The sequence below is a fragment of the Pungitius pungitius genome, chromosome 8, assembly GCF_949316345.1.
Source record: "Pungitius pungitius chromosome 8, fPunPun2.1, whole genome shotgun sequence".
NCBI lineage: Eukaryota > Metazoa > Chordata > Actinopteri > Perciformes > Gasterosteidae > Pungitius > Pungitius pungitius.
In genome coordinates, this window is record NC_084907.1 from 6129922 (window position 1) to 6150032 (window position 20111).

General features: G+C 41.5%; 4 protein-coding genes across 5 annotated transcripts; 3 read left to right on the forward strand and 1 right to left on the reverse strand.

Moving 5' to 3' along the window:
- The first annotated feature begins 249 nt into the window (after positions 1-249).
- Positions 250-7218, forward strand: sp1 (sp1 transcription factor). Its single transcript, XM_037490086.2, has 6 exons — positions 250-333; positions 973-1046; positions 1984-3379; positions 4320-4461; positions 4991-5181; positions 5568-7218. Exons 1-6 carry the CDS (start codon positions 327-329, stop codon positions 5864-5866), a joined length of 2109 nt encoding a protein of 702 aa, XP_037345983.1. The 5' UTR covers positions 250-326; the 3' UTR covers positions 5867-7218.
- Positions 7219-7380: 162 nt separating this feature from the next.
- Positions 7381-10673, reverse strand: LOC119229585 (cell division cycle-associated protein 7-like). The gene is made up of 8 exons (XM_037490095.2): positions 10392-10673; positions 9531-9884; positions 9115-9210; positions 8777-8926; positions 8507-8650; positions 8180-8329; positions 7666-7802; positions 7381-7552 (listed from the first exon to the last, which is right to left on the reverse strand). The coding sequence occupies exons 1-8, from the start codon at positions 10503-10505 to the stop codon at positions 7516-7518; spliced, it is 1182 nt and encodes a 393-aa protein (XP_037345992.2). The 5' UTR covers positions 10506-10673; the 3' UTR covers positions 7381-7515.
- A 188-nt stretch (positions 10674-10861) lies between these two features.
- LOC119229583 (anti-Muellerian hormone type-2 receptor-like) lies at positions 10862-16724 on the forward strand. Of its 2 annotated transcripts, XM_062563740.1 has the most exons (11): positions 10862-11735; positions 12010-12201; positions 12418-12582; positions 12772-12864; positions 13468-13538; positions 14052-14273; positions 14773-14887; positions 15220-15377; positions 15517-15673; positions 15878-16011; positions 16148-16724. In XM_062563740.1, exons 1-11 carry the CDS (start codon positions 11699-11701, stop codon positions 16262-16264), a joined length of 1461 nt encoding a protein of 486 aa, XP_062419724.1. In that variant the 5' UTR covers positions 10862-11698; the 3' UTR covers positions 16265-16724. The 2 variants fall into 2 exon arrangements, with proteins under 2 accessions (XP_062419724.1, XP_037345989.1); XM_037490092.2 differs by having other exon boundaries at positions 10862-12201.
- Positions 16725-17192: 468 nt separating this feature from the next.
- On the forward strand, positions 17193-19934 carry prr13 (proline rich 13). Its single transcript, XM_037489835.2, has 4 exons — positions 17193-17291; positions 18076-18143; positions 18276-18790; positions 19409-19934. The coding sequence occupies exons 2-4, from the start codon at positions 18128-18130 to the stop codon at positions 19448-19450; spliced, it is 573 nt and encodes a 190-aa protein (XP_037345732.2). The 5' UTR covers positions 17193-17291; positions 18076-18127; the 3' UTR covers positions 19451-19934.
- The last annotated feature ends 177 nt before the right edge of the window (positions 19935-20111 follow it).

Genomic DNA, 20111 nt, shown 5'->3' on the forward strand with positions numbered 1-20111 from the left:
ACATGACGGAAAGACGATGGATTTGCGTTGAAGTAGTTAATGTTAGTCCTAAAGGACACTTAGTGTCCGTCGACGAGGGTTGTGTGATGAGACCGTTCGTAAATTCTAGTAAATGATGCAGTATTTTGAAGAGCTATACCACAAACTTTTAAAATGTAAAAGTAAAAGCTGTTGGTTAATTTTCGAATTTTGCGGGATACGCAGGTCCATAAATCGAACGCATCTGTCGCTCTCCTTCATAGGGGGAGTCTGTCAAGTTTGTGTGAAGTTGTGAAAAGTTGTCAACCCGAAAAAAAGAGCAGAGAAACTCCTCCCGTCTTCAAATTATGAGCAGTAAGTGAACTTTTCAAACTCAGTGGCATGTTGTGAACAAAGTGTTAACTTACCAACAAGAAGCAGAATTAAAATACATATTTTATGTGTATTCACTGTTATAAGTATAACATTTCATTGTTTTCCAGCTAGCGTCTCAAGCTGTTAAAAAGTGACCAACTAGCGTTGCTTAACATACCTGCTAACGTTAATTGTCGACACTCTGCTAACAATATTTAGCCGACTATTAGAGCTAGCTTACTCTTTAACAGTAACGTAACTCCTGATCTTATTTGAAACGGCATGCTTACACAATAATTTAGCCCCAGGAGTTATTTTGTGCTAGCTACGTGGTATTTTGTAGTTCAGTTGAAACCGTGACGTAAACGCTAGCAGTTTTACATTAACGTCGCTTGTTGTGTTGAGTACTTGGTGGTAGCTAATAGGCTAGCTGGCCCTACGAACACTTGTGGCATGGATTTCCCTCGAATTTGTCCTCGTAATTGATTTGTTTTTCTACGTGAGACTGTCTTAAGTTGAGTCGCTTGTGTGAGGTCCACGGTGCGTTTCTTCTCCTCGTCGTTAACAGTTTGATCGGTTCTGCTATTTCAAATGTGGGCAACTTCCACAGAAGTGATCTTACAAACTCTTCTTCCGCAGATCAGCAGCAGGGTGAAATGGCCGCTGCGGAAAGCGGTGGAGGCTACAGTCAAAAGCGAAACACGAATTCACAAGTAGGTTTACCCGGACTTCCACTGTTCGCCGAATCCGATGATTTGTCAACCGGGTAACATCGACTATGATCCCCGCTCGCGCCCACTGCCCGTACTATTTATTTCGTATGGACGGTCAGTTTGATTCTGTCATTCATCGCCCTCTCGCTCTCTCTCTCTGAGCCGGTACCAGTTGTTGATTTTCTCTCCGGAGCACATGTCACTGGGGTGGAGAATGGGCAGGTAAATTTCGCCCACACGGGGTGTTTCCGTCAGACCGCGGCACTCGACGTGCATCTCGCTCGGCCCATTTGGCTGGCCTCGGAGGGGGTGGCCTGGACAGTGTGTCAGTTTATAGGGCAAAATAAAGTGTGGGAGGGAGATGGGTGGGTTTGGGGGGAGGGGAAGCAGAGCCCGCCGCTTCTCAGAAAAAGAGACGTGGTCCCTCCCATACTCTCCCACCCGGCCTCCCCTTGGACGTGTTCCTACTGCCCCTCTGTCCGTCCGTTTGATGCTATGAGCGGCACCATGGCGCGATTCTATTGGCATTCACAAAGCCACTTACATATTTTCCATTTAAATCTTAAAACTTAATGAACAAACAAATTGTCCTACGGTCATTAGAGTTCAGGCCCAACTACATTTTAATTACTTACTTATACTGCGTGATCTTTTTAGTTTATATTTCACTCTGCTGTTTAATTGTAAAACAGTACATAAGGTTGCTTGTAAAACTGCTCTAATAATATAGTTTCATAATATCGCAATATTTGTATTAATTTCCCCATTGGCATAATATTTTGAAATGCGTATGTAGATTTAATGAGGCAGCATTTTTACTCCCTTTTAAAAACGTCTTTCTCACCGCTGCAACATTAACATGTATGTGAGATATTAAGATGCATTTTCTAAAAAAAAAATGTCCTTTCTCTTACACTGTCATGTATTCGCTTTCCAGGACTCCCAGCAGCCATCTCCGCTTGCCTTGTTGGCTGCCACGTGTAGTCGAATTGACACCCCAGGAGAGAACGATTCACCTGCAGATCAACAACAAAACCAGCAGCAACAGCTGGACCTAAACCACAGTGTTTTCACCTCCAGTGCCAACGGCTGGCAGGTTATCCCTCTTGGGGTTCACACAACCTCTGGTACCAACACCATCACCTCCGACTCCTCAGGGGTGATGACATCAGACATAGGCAAGAGTAGACAGGTGATGTCTTCATCGGCAGCTATTGTGAGCACTCAGGGACAGCAGCATCATCAGCCCCAGCAATATGTAGTAGCTCAGGCTCCATCGATGCAGGGTCAGCAGATGCTTACTACCATATCAGGTATGATGCCCAACATTCAGTACCAGGTTATTCCCCAGTTTCAGACAGTAGATGGCCAGACACTGCAGTTGGCACATACTCAGCAGGATTCTGCTGTATCTTCTGCTGCAGGACAAGGCCAGCAATTTCAGATAGTGTCATCTGCCAATGGCCAGCAGATCATCGCTGCTACCAACAGAGCTGGTGCTGCAGGAAACATCATAACGATGCCCAGTCTCCTTCAGGGAGCCATCCCCATACAAAATATAAGCTTAGGTAACGGGATGTTACAAAACCAGCCCCAGTTCCTGGCAAATATGCCTGTGTCACTAAACGGAAACATTACTTTTTTGCCCGTCAGCACTGGATCAAGCGGAGGGGGAGAGGCAAATGGTGGCGGGGATACAGGGGGAAACCATCTTATACAGCAGCATCCAGTGTCCAGTGGGGCGGGTTACATGACAAGTGCATCCACTGTCACCACCCAAGCCGCCTCTTCATATGGAATGACTCAAACGCATAACAGCAATGGCGTGGTGACCGGGACATTCCAGCAGAACACAGTTTCTTCTCTGGGTGTCCCGATACAGCCGGACAACAGAGACGGGCAGCAGCCACAACAAATCCTTATTCAGCCTCAGCAGGTCATCCAAGGGGGAACATCCCTCCAGACCATCCAGGCTGGTACTGTTGCGACCTCTGGCGCTCAGGTATTTGCAACGCCAACTCTCAGCCAGGAAGGGCTTCAAAATCTTCAAATAATGCCAAATACAGGCCCCATCTTCCTCCGTACGGTTGGCCCCAATGGCCAGGTGAGCTGGCAGACCATTCAGATCCAGAGTCCCGCAGGACCGCAGATCACGCTGGCCCCGATGCAAAGTCTCCCCCAACTTGGCCAAAGTGCCTCTGGAGCTGGAGGAGTGTCTGTTAACACAGTACAGATCCCAGGTATCCAAACCATAAATCTCAACGCACTCGGAAGCTCTGGACTGCAGATGCATCAGCTGCAGACCGTTCCCATCACCATCACCAGCTCAGGAGGTCAGTCGGTATCCTCTTTTCTGTGTAAAATAATGCACAAATGCTTTTTTACTAACATTTGCATTCCCTTATCAACAAAAGTATATTGAACCATATATTGGGCGGGCGTCTTGTGGGATTGTACATGTTTCTAGATCTTTTCTGTCTGTTTGCTATATCTAATTTACCATTCTTCTTTGCTTTTATTTTTAATTTAATCCAAATTGTATTATTATTTTAAATGTATAACAATGCGTCAGTTTTACGGTAACTGGGAGTTGAGCTCAGTAAACATGTGACATGTTTTGAAAGTGTCTTGTATTTCTAGATTTAGGCTCTTCAGTGTATTTGTGTGTGTTTACACTCTACTGGTATAACCAGTTCAGCTCGTCCAGTGTTTCTAAGCTAGTTCCTGCACTGCATGCAGGAGTTTGTTAGTGCTCAATTTGTTTTCTTTCCTTGGCCACAACTTCATAGTAGGGGTGTAACTGGGCCCCTCCCATCTTGTAGCAACCGTTATCATGTCCATACCCTTCTCTATTGGGTTATTAGTCCCCTCACATTATCATATGTTTGATACAGGGTTCTACATCTATTGTGTTGACTGTTAATAAAACTACTCATAATACTAGCAGCACTAGTGTTTCCTCTACCTTCATATTTGGTGGGGGAACACTGAAAGAGTCTTGAAATTTTCATTTTTAATATAGCACCAAATCACAACAGAGCATATTTAAGGTTACATGTCCTATAGAACTGGTCTATACCATTCAATCATGAGCAGTAAGTGAACATTTTGACATGCATAGATGCATCTGGTTTACTATTTTTGCTGCACCTGCCATTTTCTAAAAAGGGATTAAAATGAAAAACGCCTTAATCACATTTTTAATTTTTTTTTTCTTTATGTATGAGATATCAGCTCATCTCATGTGAGTTTTTCTCTATTCCAACACAACAGGGGAACAAGGGTTGCAGACAGGTGGAGACAGTTTGGATGAGAGCACAGCAATGGATGAGGGGGACATAAGCCCACAACCTCAAGGGCGGCGCAACCGCAGGGAAGCCTGTACCTGCCCCTTCTGCAAGGACGGAGAGGGACGGTACGTCGTTGGACCCCTTTAAGTACACATGTACAGTCTGAAGCAATACAATACAAAAGCCCTGCTTTAAACACGGGGGAGTCGCGGCTTCATCGCCAACCCTAACACAAACAAAACAAAAGCGAAACCAACGTGGGGACTTGACATGCGCTGTTACAACCATGCCCCCCCAGAGCGGCTGTGTTCCTATACCCTAAAAGTGGACCCTGACCGTAAAAGTTTAGGCACCACTTATCTTTAGTAGTACACATGATTTATTTTAAACATTTTCTGCAGAGTTTATTCTAATTTTAAGTGATAAAATGTTAATCTCTTCTTTCACTGTCTGCTATTGATTTTATGATGATAGGCCGTTACTTGTTGGTGCAAGTTTACTTTGAAGGTCTTGTGATTTAATGTTAATGTAAACCTTCAGTAAGATATATTTTGTCCCGCACAAAAAAATCTATTACAGCTGGTTGTAGTTACCTTCTGCAGGTAAAAATCCGTAACCCTGAAATTCTAAATCTTTTATTTTTGCATCTAACAGGGACCCAACTAAGAAGAAGCAGCACATTTGTCACATCTCTGGCTGTGGGAAGATCTACGGAAAGACCTCCCACCTGAGGGCCCACTTGCGTTGGCACACGGGAGAGCGACCTTTCGTCTGCAGCTGGTCCTTTTGTGGCAAACGATTTACCCGTTCAGATGAGCTTCAGCGCCATAAGAGGACGCACACAGGTGAGCGTTTACCAGAGTTAAATTTTATATTGAATAGCACGCGATTGTAAAAATTCAAATATGACATTCTTTGTTGACGTCCACACTTATGTCCTGATAGATTTTATTTTCTACATTATATCATTTGATGCATTTATATTTTGTATTCATTTCTATTTAAGTAAATATATTTGGGTTTGAATGTGTTGATTTAGGCCTTCTGGAAATTAAGTATTGAGTAAAAAAGTATTCTTTGCGGTTTAAGGATCACCTATCCAATCGAACCTTACATATAACCTCGAATTCCCCTTTGAAATATAAAATGTAATCTACAGTGCATTAAACCTTCATAAATCTAAAACTATAGTTGTAAATGATTTATTAATTTTCTTCTACCCCCTTTCCAGGTGAAAAAAGGTTTGTTTGTACAGAGTGTCCTAAACGCTTCATGCGCAGCGATCACCTCTCCAAGCACATCAAAACCCACCAGAACAAGAAACCAGGCGGCGGCAATAGCGTGATATCCACAGACGCCGCTTCCCCTTCGGAGGGAACAAAAGGCAGTACAGGAAATATGTCCGCCAGCGACCAGCACACCATCGTCACCATGGAAACCTTATCTCCAGAGAGCATAGCCCGGTTAGCCAACAGTGGGATCAACATGATGCAAGTGGACCTTCACCAAATCAACGCCAACAGCTACTAAGGGCGGCGGAGGAGAAGGAGGGGGGCGGGCTTTGGGCGACATTTGGGGTTAAAAAAGGCACATCTGACCGCTGAGACACAACAGCGGCCACTATTGAATCCTAGAACTGAGGCAGGAATATGGATCTCCATCTTTGTGTTTAGATATCTGTGGTGTTGGAGGAAAATGTTGGACTAGCAACAATATCATGAAATCTTGTTTCCCCTGAATGGAAATGGCGCTACACCAATGTCTGTCCCACACAAAGACTCGTTTTTACCCTTTTACAATGTGCTCGCAGTAACACGCCCACAGAGCGGCTCCCTCGAGGCTGAACCGGGAGCTACTAAAATCCTTCCTACAAGCTTCCTTGGTGAAGAGATGGCACTACGAAGTCAGTCTCTCACCCCCGTTTCCCAAGCTGTTCGCTCCTTGTCCCTCATCACCTCAGGTATTCCCGCCCCACCCCCTACACAGGGCTCCTGTATCAGCCTCGCCCCTCAGGCTAACTGGCAACGTAATGCTAACTTCACCCCTAAAAAGAAAAAATAACAATATTGTGCAGGAAATATTTTGTATGGTTTCTCGTTTTTCTATCCAACAAAGTATAACTGTTTAGAGGGCTGGAATACTAGAGGTCGATACTGGGTCAGAGCCAAAAGCACTAATCAGTGTGAGGAAGTAGGTATGTCAGGGCACTGAAATCCTGAGAATAACCCTTTAACCTCTTAAGTAGGTACACACACTCAAGCCATCATGCTTTGATGTTTGTCATAGCAAAACATTTTTGATTTTTTTATGTGTATATATATATTTTTGGTAATGTAAAGGCTACATAAATTCTTAGCTTAGGCAGGAGCATCAGACATGATTGCAAGATACTGCCTTTCAGTTGTATGAACCTCTCATGCACAATCAATCTTAATCTTATGTTATTACTTTTATATATGTATATGTAGAATAAATGTTTAAATTTAAGAGCCTTCTGTCATAGGACAATGTATTCTATACAGTCCAGATCTTCCCAGTACCTTTTTTCTTTGCCTTGCAGTTACATCAGTTTCAGTTTCCTTTCGGTGGAAAAAAACTTTTAGTTAAATCGGGTCAGAAGTATTTCGTAATGTCCAGATATCATAAATATGCAAGCTTAAAACCAAAGGTTAACTCATTTTATAAGCAAAAAGTCTTTGGTCCATGAACTCTTAATTTTTACTTGCGAAATGTTAAAGTTCTAACTGGAAAAGATCCAGCTTGAGGCAAGCGCCAGACACATCTCTTGGTTGTCCAAATAAATAAGTTGCAAAATATATTTGTCTGATTTCTTTCTCTTCCTGAACAATGCTTTTCACCAGTTTAGTTTGTTTAAAGGAAGAAGAATTCTGAACCAAAGTTAATTGTAACAAATTATTAAATGTTCTCCTTTGAAAATATAGAAGTTTCAGACAAGTGCTCTTATTTTTTTCTTTGCCCCATTTAAAATAAGGGATTTTATAGTGTGCATAAAACTACTGCAAATGGAAACCACTGGATTAAAATTTTGAATATTGTCTCTTTGCAAACTTGTGTCACAATCTCATGATTAAAACAATCACTTTATTCATATCAAATCACAGATAATAGATTTCTTAATAACTCCAAACTTTAAAGATGTTGCACCGTGTAATTATCTCTTAATCGTTGTCCTCACTCATCAGTTTCTTACGGAGGCTGTATGGGCAGAAATTACACATTGCAGATGTAAGTGGTTAGTTCTGACACTTGCTTAGCGGCATAACCAGAACCAATTTATTGACTTAAAACCCAACTATGTACTTGCCCACCTGCTGAGGTAGGAGTGGACGTCGGAGAAGCCGTGGTACTGAGCGAGAGGGAACAGGATGCCGGTCGGGCAGCGGCCGTCGCGCTGCCGGCAGAAGCTGCAGTTGCAAATACCGCGACAGGGAGGACACTTCCACTCCTGGAGGGATCAGAAACACCAAAAATGACTTGAATCAGTGAAAGGTAAAGTGTGTGCAAGAAAAATACATGAAAGCCACGATTTAGTGTGAACACACGAACAGGTTATGTAAAATGTAAATACAAGAAACCACAGGAAACGCATTTCTTGGCCTGAATGTGAATTTCACACAGCTCCAACCTTAAATCAAATGTCACTGAGACCGTGTGCTGCCCGACTTGGACTTGAAACAGCATGCGTTGCGCTTAAATTGCTCTCCCAACCTTTTGTTACAGAAAATCTCTGCATGTATAACTACTAAAAGACAATGATTGCAACATTCTAATTAGTGCATTTACACGGGTGGAGTGTGTGCAGATGTGTACGGGCAGTCTGACCGGATCAAGCAGCGCCTTCTTGACATCCTCTCCGTATCTGTTCCTCAGGCACGGCCCGCAGAACTGACCCTGAATCCCGCGACACTCCTCGGCGCGGCAGCACGTCTTCGTGTCAACCGTTTTTTGACGGCACTGATGACATGTGGAGCCCTGGGTGGAGACGGGTACGTTTTCATTTTAACACACTTTGCGCTCTGTAGGTTGAGCGCAATCCTTCCGCTTTGGTGAGGGGAGAGACGGCCCCCTGCTGAGAACACGTCGGCACATCTTTCAATATATACGGCATCATTCAAACACATCTCAGTGAGGAGAGAGCTGAGAACTCACTGTGACTCTGTTATAGACTTTTTCAGTCATGTTGTCTGCAACCAGCTGAATCTCGTCCTCCGTGATGTCCTCCACGGGACGGATGCAATGGGGCTTGCACATTTTGGGCCGGGGGGCGCAGCGGCGCCGTGGCGATCTACGTACCTGGAGCAAAAAGTGGGCTCATAGATTGGAACGCAGAAAGAGACAGATGGTTGTTGAACACAGACCTACGCGAAGACAAATACAAAACGATTTTCTAGCCGAAACTGAAGAAATGACAGAGCTGACCTCCAGCAGTTCCTCCATGCTGAGCTCCAGGTCTTCCTCCTTCGGGGCAGAGGGGTCCTCCTTCGCCCCCATTGAGCGGGTCTGTCTGCGAGACGCCCGCTCGGGGTTCCTCCTGGAGTCTCCTCCGGCGGCAGCAGAGCGCGGGGGACGCTGCAGGCATCACATGAGCGTATATAGAATTACTTTTAGTCAGAGCGTAACTTTAATTTTGTTACGTCTCGGGACTAGTTAGCAACATATGGAGGATCTCCATTCCATATCTATCGGCCATCATTTTAAATATGAACAACTGCGACAAGTCACTAGTGCACAAGGAACTTTTATCCTTATCAACTCACAGAACTTCTGTCTTTTGTCTTTTGTTTGCCTGCTTGTTTATGCAGAATCGCTGCACCTCCCGGCATTTTCTGCAGGTCCGACATTAACTGAGCCAACTGTTAAGCGGGAAGGATAAAAAGGATTAAGGACACGGCATGCGACAAACACTCATCAGTCTAGCAGGGAAACTTTCTGAAAGTAGTATTTCTGAAAGCAGTTCTGCATTACCAGAATGACATGTACTTTATAATTTTGTCAAATCAAATCTTAAGCCAAGCCTCTCTCTAAGAAAATGACATTTTCTACAATTTACAAAAAAAAGGAGCATGGGTGTGGTCTTTGATTAGTGGGAACCACAGTTTTTAACTCTGTTACTTCAACCTGTTCATTTCCAAATGGTCAAACATTTGTTTGTGGTTCTGTGTCTCCGGGTTACCATCGCTTTGTTGGCCTTGATGTTCTGTTCCCTCTTGGTCAGGAAAGAAGCAGCTTCATCTTCTGATGAATCGGATTCACACTCTTTGGAAGGAGGCGGCACAAACACTGCTGCCTCTACTTCTTCAAATTTAACACGCATCTTCTTGTTTGCCCGACTGGTCTTTCCTGCCTTCTTTCCCTGCTCTTCCTCCCCCTCATCATCTTCATCAGTGGACTGCTGGGCCGAGGGAGTGGAGCGGAGGACCACTCTCAGCCTGAAGCTCGGGGCACCAGAGGATGGTCGAGTCGTGGCTTTCTGTTCCTTGGCAGAAAAGTCAGGCTGGGCTTGGTCTTCATCTTCAAAATTTGAATTCTGGATAAACAAAAGAAGGCGTTTTTCTCATTTGGAATGTGACACTTATCTTACATCCTGGTATTCAGTCATAGTAAAGCAGTGGTTCTCAAACTTAATTCTGTCACGACCCACTTTGGATGAAGAAAAATGTTTGTGACCTACTGCCCAAACAGTTTTCTACACTGCATTTTTTTTCAAAACAACAATAATGTGTAACCTGAGCAAAACAAAAATAATACATATATGTATTGGCCATCTGGATAGTGGCTGCCTTCCACTACAAATCTCATGTTGAATCTGTATTTCACTTTGAGAGAGGCAACAGCAGTGCGTGTATGTTTCACTTTTGTATTATAGAAAGTTCTCAATCTACGTTAGAAAGAAAAAAAATCAGAATTTCCTCATGCGACCCCGCCGCAACACCACTGCAATCCACAAGAGGGTCGCGTAATGTCGTTTTTTGGTCTAAACTTCTCCTTACAGAACTAGCAATATACAGGTATTAGTTTTCACCAAAGGACTCACCTTATCACTGTGCTCGCTGATCTCACCGTCAGAAAAGCCATAAAATGTTCGCTCATTTTCAGAATCCTCCCCAAAAACCTCGGCTAACGTTAGCTTTTTTGTGATGGTGTTCATTTCTAAAACCGCGAAACAAAAGAGAGCTAACAACAGGTTTAGTTTTAAAATATTAAAAAAGCATGCGCAGCACGGATTTAACTTGATTGTTAAGTTATTTTAATATTATATTCCAAACCCGCACTCTTCTGGAGTTTAGCCGGGCGCAACAGTGCGGAGCTAACGTTACCTGCGCAATTAAACTGATTGAAAATTCGTGGTGCTTGTTTTGTAGTTCAGGTGCAGCGCAAATGCACAGAAGAGGCCTCGAACCACGTTCCGCGTTAACTCCGCCCCCAGGGGGTAAACTGGCTTCCAAAACATGCAGACCTTCAAGACACATAAAAAGTTAGTTATCGGTTACTTTTTAAGATGTGCCTAATGTGAGCTATAACTAATACATGTAAGCTATTTATTAGCTAATAAATGTGTTTGCCACGTTTATCATCTTTGTATATATTCATATCAATTTACATTTATCATCTTAGTATATGTTACCATGGTTCCCTCCAACCACAGACAACATGAAGTCTTCCTTTAAGACAAATTGACCCAGAGAGCACGTTAGATTAACGTTTCTTGGAAATAACATTTTGGGTGGAAAATGGTCATTTTGCAAATGAATGTAGGATTTAGTTTTTACATATTTTTCCTCAGTCAGATCAGTTGGGCATCCAACCTCCAATGTCATCAGTTTTGCATCTAGCGAACCAAAGCAGTGTGTATTAAAATGATTGATCTGACCACAATTGTGACTCATAAAAGTCACCTGTGTTTAAATCTCTCAATTTTGATTGAGAGATTCCAGATTTGGCCATAAAATCTTTTTTTACACACATGAAGTAAGATTCGTCTTTCCAATAGCTAATTGTTAAAGTTATATTCCTCTTTATAACTTGGCCGATATTTTTTGGGGGGCGGGCAGCCATAATAAAATGAGGCAAAAAATAAACAATAACAACACAGTCACTGAATCTGATTTAAAGTTCCTTTTTTTCTGGCCCCTGTGGATATGTATAAAACATCTTTGTTCTTTGAGTTTACCAGTGGCCCTGCAGAACTGAGGCCACTGAAGGGTATGGCAGACTCTGCGTATTGTACATGCAGGTGTGTGGCAGTGGGAGTGATGCTGCGGAACGTGGGAAACTCCTCTGACATTCCCGGGCCTGATAAATACTACCTCCCTGCTTGGCCGGTCCCGGCTCAGAGTGACCATGATCCTACCGCAGCGGTGGCTGATTTGGGCTGTAGGTGAGTGAACCTACCATAAAAAAGGAAAACCCCTTGGATCTGTGGCTGTGTTTTTAGCTTTAAAATTGTTTTGCGTGTGCATATTCTTATGGGCATGGTGTAGTTCATAACCATAGTAATAAAATAATCATGCTAGTTTCTCACTGTATTTTTACAGTGAGATACTCTCTATGAAAACATTCCTAGAAAAAGTGTCTTTCTAGTGGATCATACGGCATGGAACGGCGAACAGATGATGTGATCAGCAGCTATTTGTATTTCTTCCTCCTGCCAGCATGCACCTTTATATGCAGCTCCGACCGGTCTTTTCTTCAGAAGAGACAGTGTGCATTTCAAGTGGGTCCTCGGAACCACAAGTACAAAACCGCTGGCAATGTGAGTGGGTCGGTGCAGCTATGCAAGAACACTCAATGCTGCGTGGCCTATTACGTGATCATCGATGACCAACCAAAGCTTGACGTTCTCGGTAAGAAACCATAGAAACACTCGAGATGCATGCACCGGTACCCCTGGAGTGGTCTGCAAGGTTTGGGTTCTGTGGTGCACATTTAGGCTCTATTATTATTTAAAATCTAGTCAACCTTTGAGCTTTAAAATCTAAAGGATATCATGAAAAAAAATGGAATTTGACATCTTAGATTGGTTCTAATTGTCCATTGTGTTAATGTTGTTTTTGTTGCAGCTTGTGACCTTGTTGAAAAGTCCTGCCCAGATGCAATCTGCAAGGGACAGACACGTTTCGACGGTGAAGTCCTTTGGTGTACGTGCAACACAGACTTCTGCAATAGCAACATCACTCTGACCCCAGAGTTGGAAAAGCCGCAACCCCCCTACTTCAATATTAAAGGTATGACCATGATACAATGTCAAACTAATCGTTGAATATCCATTGCATCCTGACATTATAACAGTGAAGTATATATATGTTATTATATTTAGCTATATTTTATTTTCCAGACTCAGAAGTTAAAATAACAAACACAAGTCATTTACTCACAGATGACATCAACATCTTTCTGAAATGTTTTCTTTTCAGATCAAATCATGAAAGCTTTACTTGTGCCGTTGCTTTTGCTGTGCTTCCTGCTGGTCATTGCAGTCAAATGGAGATGGCTATTTAAAAAGAAAGGTAAGATCATTTGTGGTTTCAACATCACTATGGTAATGCCAACATGTGTTGTTGTTTCTAAAAATGTGTAAACAGAGTGGCAGAAAGTTGGAGTTAGGTTAGAGTAACCCAAATGCTTTCACGGGGAACCATCTTCTGATATTTTCAGGTATCGACTAAGCGCACACACGCAAAGAGCCTATTGTCTTGATCCTAAAGATTTAGATGTCACACATCTAAATCAAAATTGGGTTAGGATTACAGCTCCTGAAATAACACTTATGGCTGACCATTTTGCATTAAGGTTAAAAGTGATGGTTTTCCGCTTCTCAGAGTATTAGAAAAAGAACATTTTCTAAACTCTCAGTTCTCATGATGTCTTTGTTTGACCTTGCAACTGCTTCATTCTCTCTTCGAGTCTGACCTTGGTCTTTATCTCACTAAAACACTCCCTTTTACCTCTGTCCTTTGTTACTCTTCAATCAGATTTATGTGGCTTTTCAGTCCAGCTAGTTTTAAATTAAACGTGACTTTATTGTCAGATTAGCGTCATGTGTTAATTACAAGACCTGTCAAAATGAACATTGATTTAGAGGATAATGCACCCTCCCTTGATGATGATAGTGTCTTGCGACGGTTCCTGCCAAGTAACGAAAACCTCAGAGATTGACATTGCCGACATTGAGCTACATCAGGTAAGCCCAGCTATCGCATTGGAAACCCTCCCTAACCTTAACCCTCCTTATGTTATGATTTGTTCATTTTTCTACTAACACAGTCAATATGTTTACTCCAACTTAAGCTTTTATCAATAATAATTCCTAAAAAAAATTTAAATGACACTTAAGGCATCTCAAGAGATTCAATTTTAATTATTGTTTGCTTTGAGTAAAAAATGTTACCCCTGAAAATGATAAAATAATATTTTCATACATTCAAGAATAGCTTATTTTATTTTCATCTTTTAGCAAAGGCAGTTAATTCAACATTGGCTTCCGTAATCAGTCAATTGACATTTGAATTTGCACAACCCTAGTTGGGTTTTCTGCTTTATCCAAAGGAATAAAATCAATTGACAAGCCGGAATTTTGTTAAGCTAAATCCTAACCAATCTTTACAAATAATTCATTCATTTTTTAGCAATATCTAACAGTTTGTCAGGAGAATTGCCACCATCCAGCTTGACCTGTATGTTCTTACTCTTTCAGATTGTGGGCCACGGGTATTTTGCAACTGTTTGGCAGGGAAAATACAAAGGATCCATTGTGGCAGTCAAAGATTTCCCTGCAGGCCGGAAACATAGGTTTACTGCAGAGAAGGAGGTCTATGAGCTTCCACTGATGAATCATGCAGGGATTATCCCCTTTCTAGGCTCCGGGAGTAAACCCAAAGGTGGCGGATGGTTCATTGTCCTGCAATTTGTTGAAAGTGTGAGTGACACTGAGATATCGAAAGCTATTTGAGGAAAATAGGAGAAGGAACCGATTAAAGAAGCAGTGCAGGAAAGCAAAGACATTGGGATTTAACAATTAATAACCTCTCCTGGCTCCTTAAAATGTATTGATGAACCATTAACGACTTATTACCTGAATCTTGAGCTCCCCTCAGCAGGCAGATGTTTTCAGTAGAAACGCTCTAAGAAACCCACTTCCTTTCTTCATTAAACAGCCAACAGACCCAGTTAGTGACTGGCTGGTTAAAAATAGTGGAATAGGGAAATATTTCATTCAGGAGTCAGTGGAGTCCAAAGATAATTCAACTTACAGTCATTTGGTGGATTCAATCGCAGCACCAAATAAAAAATCATGTAGCTTAGGTTTGATGTGTGATCACACTCAGGTTTTTATTTTAGGCAATACGGCCCACTGCTCTATACTTTGAAATGTTCACTATCTTTGACATAAAAAGCTGTTCTCCCTTTGATTTCAGGGTTCTCTCCACTCCTATCTGTGTAAACACAGCCCCAACTGGATGTTGACACTGAAGTTGTGCCAGTCTTTATCGCAGGGACTCGCCTATCTGCACTCTGACCTTCACAAACCTGGTATTGGCCAGAATATTGTGTGTGTGTGTGTGTGTGCATGTTGTAGTCTACCAATGTGGAAGGAATGTAAGCTAAAATATCAAACTTCATTCAAAGTTCTTGCTTTCACTAAATTGTTGTTATGTCACAAAATTCAGCTAATTTTAGGGGAGCACTTTTCTGGGGATTCTTTTTTACAAAGGACTGCATATTAACGGCTCACAGGGATCTGTAATGATACTCACAGACGTTTGATGAATGAAGTGAGAGGTTTTTGAAGTCCACTGCACTAAAGAATTCCACCAAATCAGAATTGTATTATTATTATTACTCACATGGTTATTTTCTTGCAGATGCGCATAAGCCTCCTGTGGCCCACAGAGATCTCAGCAGCTCCAACGTGCTTGTGACAGCAGACGGTACGTGTGTCCTGTGTGATTTTGGATGCTCGACGATCGTGCCTTGTTGTCCAGGAAATCGCAGCTCGCAGAGCCAGACAACAATCATGGAGGTGAGGCCAGAGGTGAACCCAAAATATACACATATGTAAGCTTGATTCGAAATACAATCAAATCTTGGTGGTTTCCGAGGAGAAAATCAAAACCTGCAGACGGACAAAATCAAATTCATGAAAATGAATCCATCTGCAGGGCCCTGCTCAGATGGGCACGCTGCACTACATGCCCCCTGAGATCCTGGAAGGCTCAGTAAACCTAAACAGCAGCTGGTGTCTCATACATGCGGACATCTATGCCCTGGCACTGCTGCTGTGGGAAATCTTGATGCGCTGCTCTGATTTATTCGAAGGTAAACTCCATTGATAATCAAGAAAATGCCTCAGTAATTGAAAGAGAGATTGAATGGCAATTATTAATAATTAGTAGTGTCACAGTGTTTGCCTTCAACCCTGTTTGAGGTTGATCTGTGTAATCAACTGTCTCCGTGCTGTGCCCCGATACTGTAGTTGTACTATATGGATGTTCAAATTCATGCGAATGTCTCCATCTGCAGGCGGTGTTGCTCCGCAGCATCTGCTGCCTTACGAGTCTGAGCTGGGAGCCGTGACGCTGGACAGCCTCATGCAATTTGTGTGTCACATGGACGAGAGACCCGCCGTCCCAAGACATTGGGAACTGCTGCCACAGGTATTCTTACAATACAACTATTTTTATTTGCTCAGTAGTAATGAAGAAAACATACGGGATACCCTATGAAAAATGTTTATGCCATTGAATTGAGTTTGTTTGGGTATTGACTGAACTGTCACATCCCAACTTTAAGGGACCTGTGCTGCAGGAGCTCCTGACAGATTGTTGGGACGGTGAAGCGGATGCTCGACTGAGTGCAGCATGCGTCATGGAAAGATTAGCATCTCTTCAGTCTCGTTACACGCCATGACTTTTGTCTTTCTTTTTTTTGTTATTTGTGTACTAGGAGCAATAGGATGTAGTTTTTTACAAATTACTTTTTAACCTTTCATAGTAAAACATCTTGGTGGTAGTATGGTAAATTATAGCTCTGCTTCATTAAGACATCAGTGTCAATATGTATTCTTCTTTGGGGGACAGAAAAGGTTTTTGACATGACAACGTATTAAGCACAATAATGGGATACTTGAATTAAACAGAACCGTTGGTGTTTTTAGAAGCACATTGAAGTCAAATTGTATGTTGTAAAAATAAAAGGCCCTTGCCTCAAACTCTGAAGCTTATATTTAAATTAAACACTGCCGTAATTAATATTGTTCATTTTTTTGTCTGTATATTTGTATCTTATTTTATTTTATCTTATTTTTTATTCAATGTCTCGTAAAACTGCACAAATCCCCTGAACAAATTCCTGTATCTGTAACTTACGTGGCAATAAACAGATCTTGATTCTGATTCTGTATTATCCTTATTGACAGCTGAGTTTTTTTTGCCAAATCAGCTCTCAAACGGGATGTTGATAGTACAATGGTGCTCATTGATTGCTTTGGTTAAATCGGTTATTTTTGCTAATTTATAACAAAAAAAATATTTACATTACTGTTAATCCATGTCAATGATATATTTATCGATTCAAGTCAGGTGTATGCGTGTGTCATGGCCAAACCCCACATGGCTCCACCTTTAAAAACAAATAGACCCTTCACAATAAAGGACACCTTAATCTATGGAAACCCATTTCTGCCTGTAAAAAAAAAGAAATTGAAGGGATAGAAATTCATAAGTATTAGATCAAAAGTCCTAAATAGCTTTTCTATAATTGATACTTTTTCAGAGCTTCATTGACTTACTGTAACTTAAATAAAGTGCGTAATCTTTAAGAAGGGGCGTGGCTTCCTGGGACATTTCTATTGCTGCTTCCGTGCAGCTCAATGCGGAAGACAAACAGGGATCATTCCTAATAAACTCCGAAACAGGACCGGAAGAAAGTTCCCAAGGTAAGAGTATGTCATTGACAGTTTTCATTTTAAATAGCACGTATGAAACTTAACGACAAAAACTACAGCGATGTGATCATTAAGATGTGTGTAGATCTCTAACATGTCGCACCTGTATTTAAACAATGACAGTCTAACGTAGTTGTCGAGCTATTATAAACCAAACTGGCTGTGTTTTACACGGCATGAGTTGTGGCAGGTACATGATGCAATGTGTCTGAAAATAAATAAGTGTGCGCCCTGTTTTTTTGTAATAAAGTTTTACAACGCGACATTTCGTGAATGTAATGTATGCATTTTTTTGGTGTAACAATTTCCAGAAAATCAAAAAATAACACATTAGAAACATTAGAAAAGTAGAGACAGTCCTGTCAACTTACTACAAATATTTAATCATTTGTTTGCTGCTTTGTGTCATTTTGTGAGTTTAAGCTCTTTCGGGAAATTTGAAAAAGACTAAAGCCATTTTGACAAAGGGTATCGAAAACTGGATTTTAATATTTTTAGTAACTTTTGAAAAAAAACAGCATTGGAATCAGCTGTAACAACCAGATATGATGACAGATGCAACGTAAATAATCTCATAAACGTCATTGTTTGATAAAGAACGTGTGACAACCTTTTTATATTTGGATTGAATCAACACCCACGTTCTAAAGTGTATTATATGATAAGTGTGTGATAATTACTCAGTATTAATGGTTTATTTTTGCAATTGATGTAATTTTACTAAAATTAAGTAAAATAAAATATTCTTTGCATTTACCTTTCTCACTGTTGACAGGAGTTTGATTGAGACCCGAAGTGTTTGACTTGTCAGGTCAAAAATCAAAGAAATGTGGCCAAATCAAGGTAAGATATCATATTGTACATAACCAGCTCATGATTATTTTTTAACATGCTTTCTATCATCATTATTATTTTAGCCCTGTTGATATAACTGCCCTGTAAAATAATGTGTCTGTGTGTTTTTATCTATATAAGGTCCCCCCCCTCCAGTGGGCCCACCAAACCCGGCCTACCCTCCTGGCCACAACCCCCAATATCCTGTGGCACCTACATCAGGATTCTTCCCCCAACCTGGGCAATACCCAGCTGGGCAATACCCTGCTGGCCAATATCCTGCTGGCCAATATCCTGCTGGCCAATATCCAGCTGGCATGAACCCAGCCATGGTACCACAAGTGCCCCCAGGGGGCATGCCTTATGGTGCTCAGGGGCCCAATCCTTATCCTATGGCTCCAGGTGGATATCCACTCGTTCCTCCTGCAGGTGCTCACCCAGGTCCTTACCCGCACTCGCCAAAAGGAGGTCACCATAAAGGCCACAAAGGCCATAAAGGCCACAAAGATCATCATCATGGAGGGTTGAATCCCATGGGCGGAGCATGCGCCGGAGGGGTGGCTGGAATGGGAATGGGAATGGGGTTGGCTGGACATAAAGGCCACAAAAAGATGAAGAAGATGAAGAAGGCGCATAAGGGGCACAAACATGGCAAGGTGAGATGAAGTTTAAAGATACGCTGTATTGTTTTTAATGGCTCTTCCTGCAGGTTAAGTATTTGTGCCAATAATAGATAAGCAGATGAAATTTGAACCTGCCTCGCCCCTCAAACCCAGGCCACCAACTCCGTGTCCGTCAGTGTTGCAAACTGATCGGAACAGCAGAAATGCACCCATAACTTGAGTGCAAAGTGCAGCACAGCTGCAGATACATGGTTTACATTTTACTTGAAGAGAAGTAGAGCTATATATCGTTGAGATGGTCGCGACACATCAGTTCTTGATTGTATTATGAAAAGTCTTACCGGCTACCAGCACGTACAAAACGCTCAACAGTAATCATGGAATGTAAAGTGATCCGTTTTCTGCAAAATTTGTGGCAAACACATATTGTGCTGGAACTACAATTTTTTATTATTATTGATCAATCTGTGGAATACTTTTCTGAATATTTATTGAAGCGTTTGGCGTATAAAATATTACTATAGAACTCCTATCACATGTTACCGCTGCCAAGGGTGACATAATCAAAATGTTTCTTGAATTGCTGATGTGTTTAAACTTTATTGAAATCTAAAAATGCATGATATATAATCTCTCTCTTTTTCTTTGCAGTCCTCCAGCAGCAGCAGTAGCAGCAGCAGCAGCAGTGACTAAGGCTGAGGCCAAAAGGCTTTTTCAGAAATGTCGCAGTGCAACCTTACTATTAAAAATAACCACACTAAAGTCTTACTTGTCACTTTAAACAGGACTTACAAATATAGAATTGAAATAAAATAAAGGTAGAAAAAAGTGCACACATGAGCTGTTGCTGTTAACATTTTCACAGTATTTGCTGTGTTTACATTCCATCGTGGTGTTTGTGGTGTTTCGGTAACAAGTTTCACTACAAGTACATTAGTGTACAAACATTATTAAGTCATTATTAACAAGAGAAAATATAACAGTGTGATTTATTAAAAGAAAATATGTATCTTTTTTTCTTAAAACAATGGATATTTATACGGATATTGAGTGTGTTTATTTGGGCTATTGTTAAGCACATTTTTGTTCACTGCTACACGTAACTACAGGATGCATTATTTTGCCGGGCTTTGTTTCAGCATTAATTGTTAAAATAAATAAAAAGTCTTCATTTAAACCTGTCTAATGAATACATTTAAATGAAACTAATGCTGTTGCCAGGATTATAAATGTTAGTTAAAACTAAGTTGCAATACCCTTCACACCCACTAGTGTGCCTATTCTTCTTGAAGTTTGTATATATGAACATATTAGAAATATTCGTAAAGCATTCATCTGATGGTTAAGTCATTTT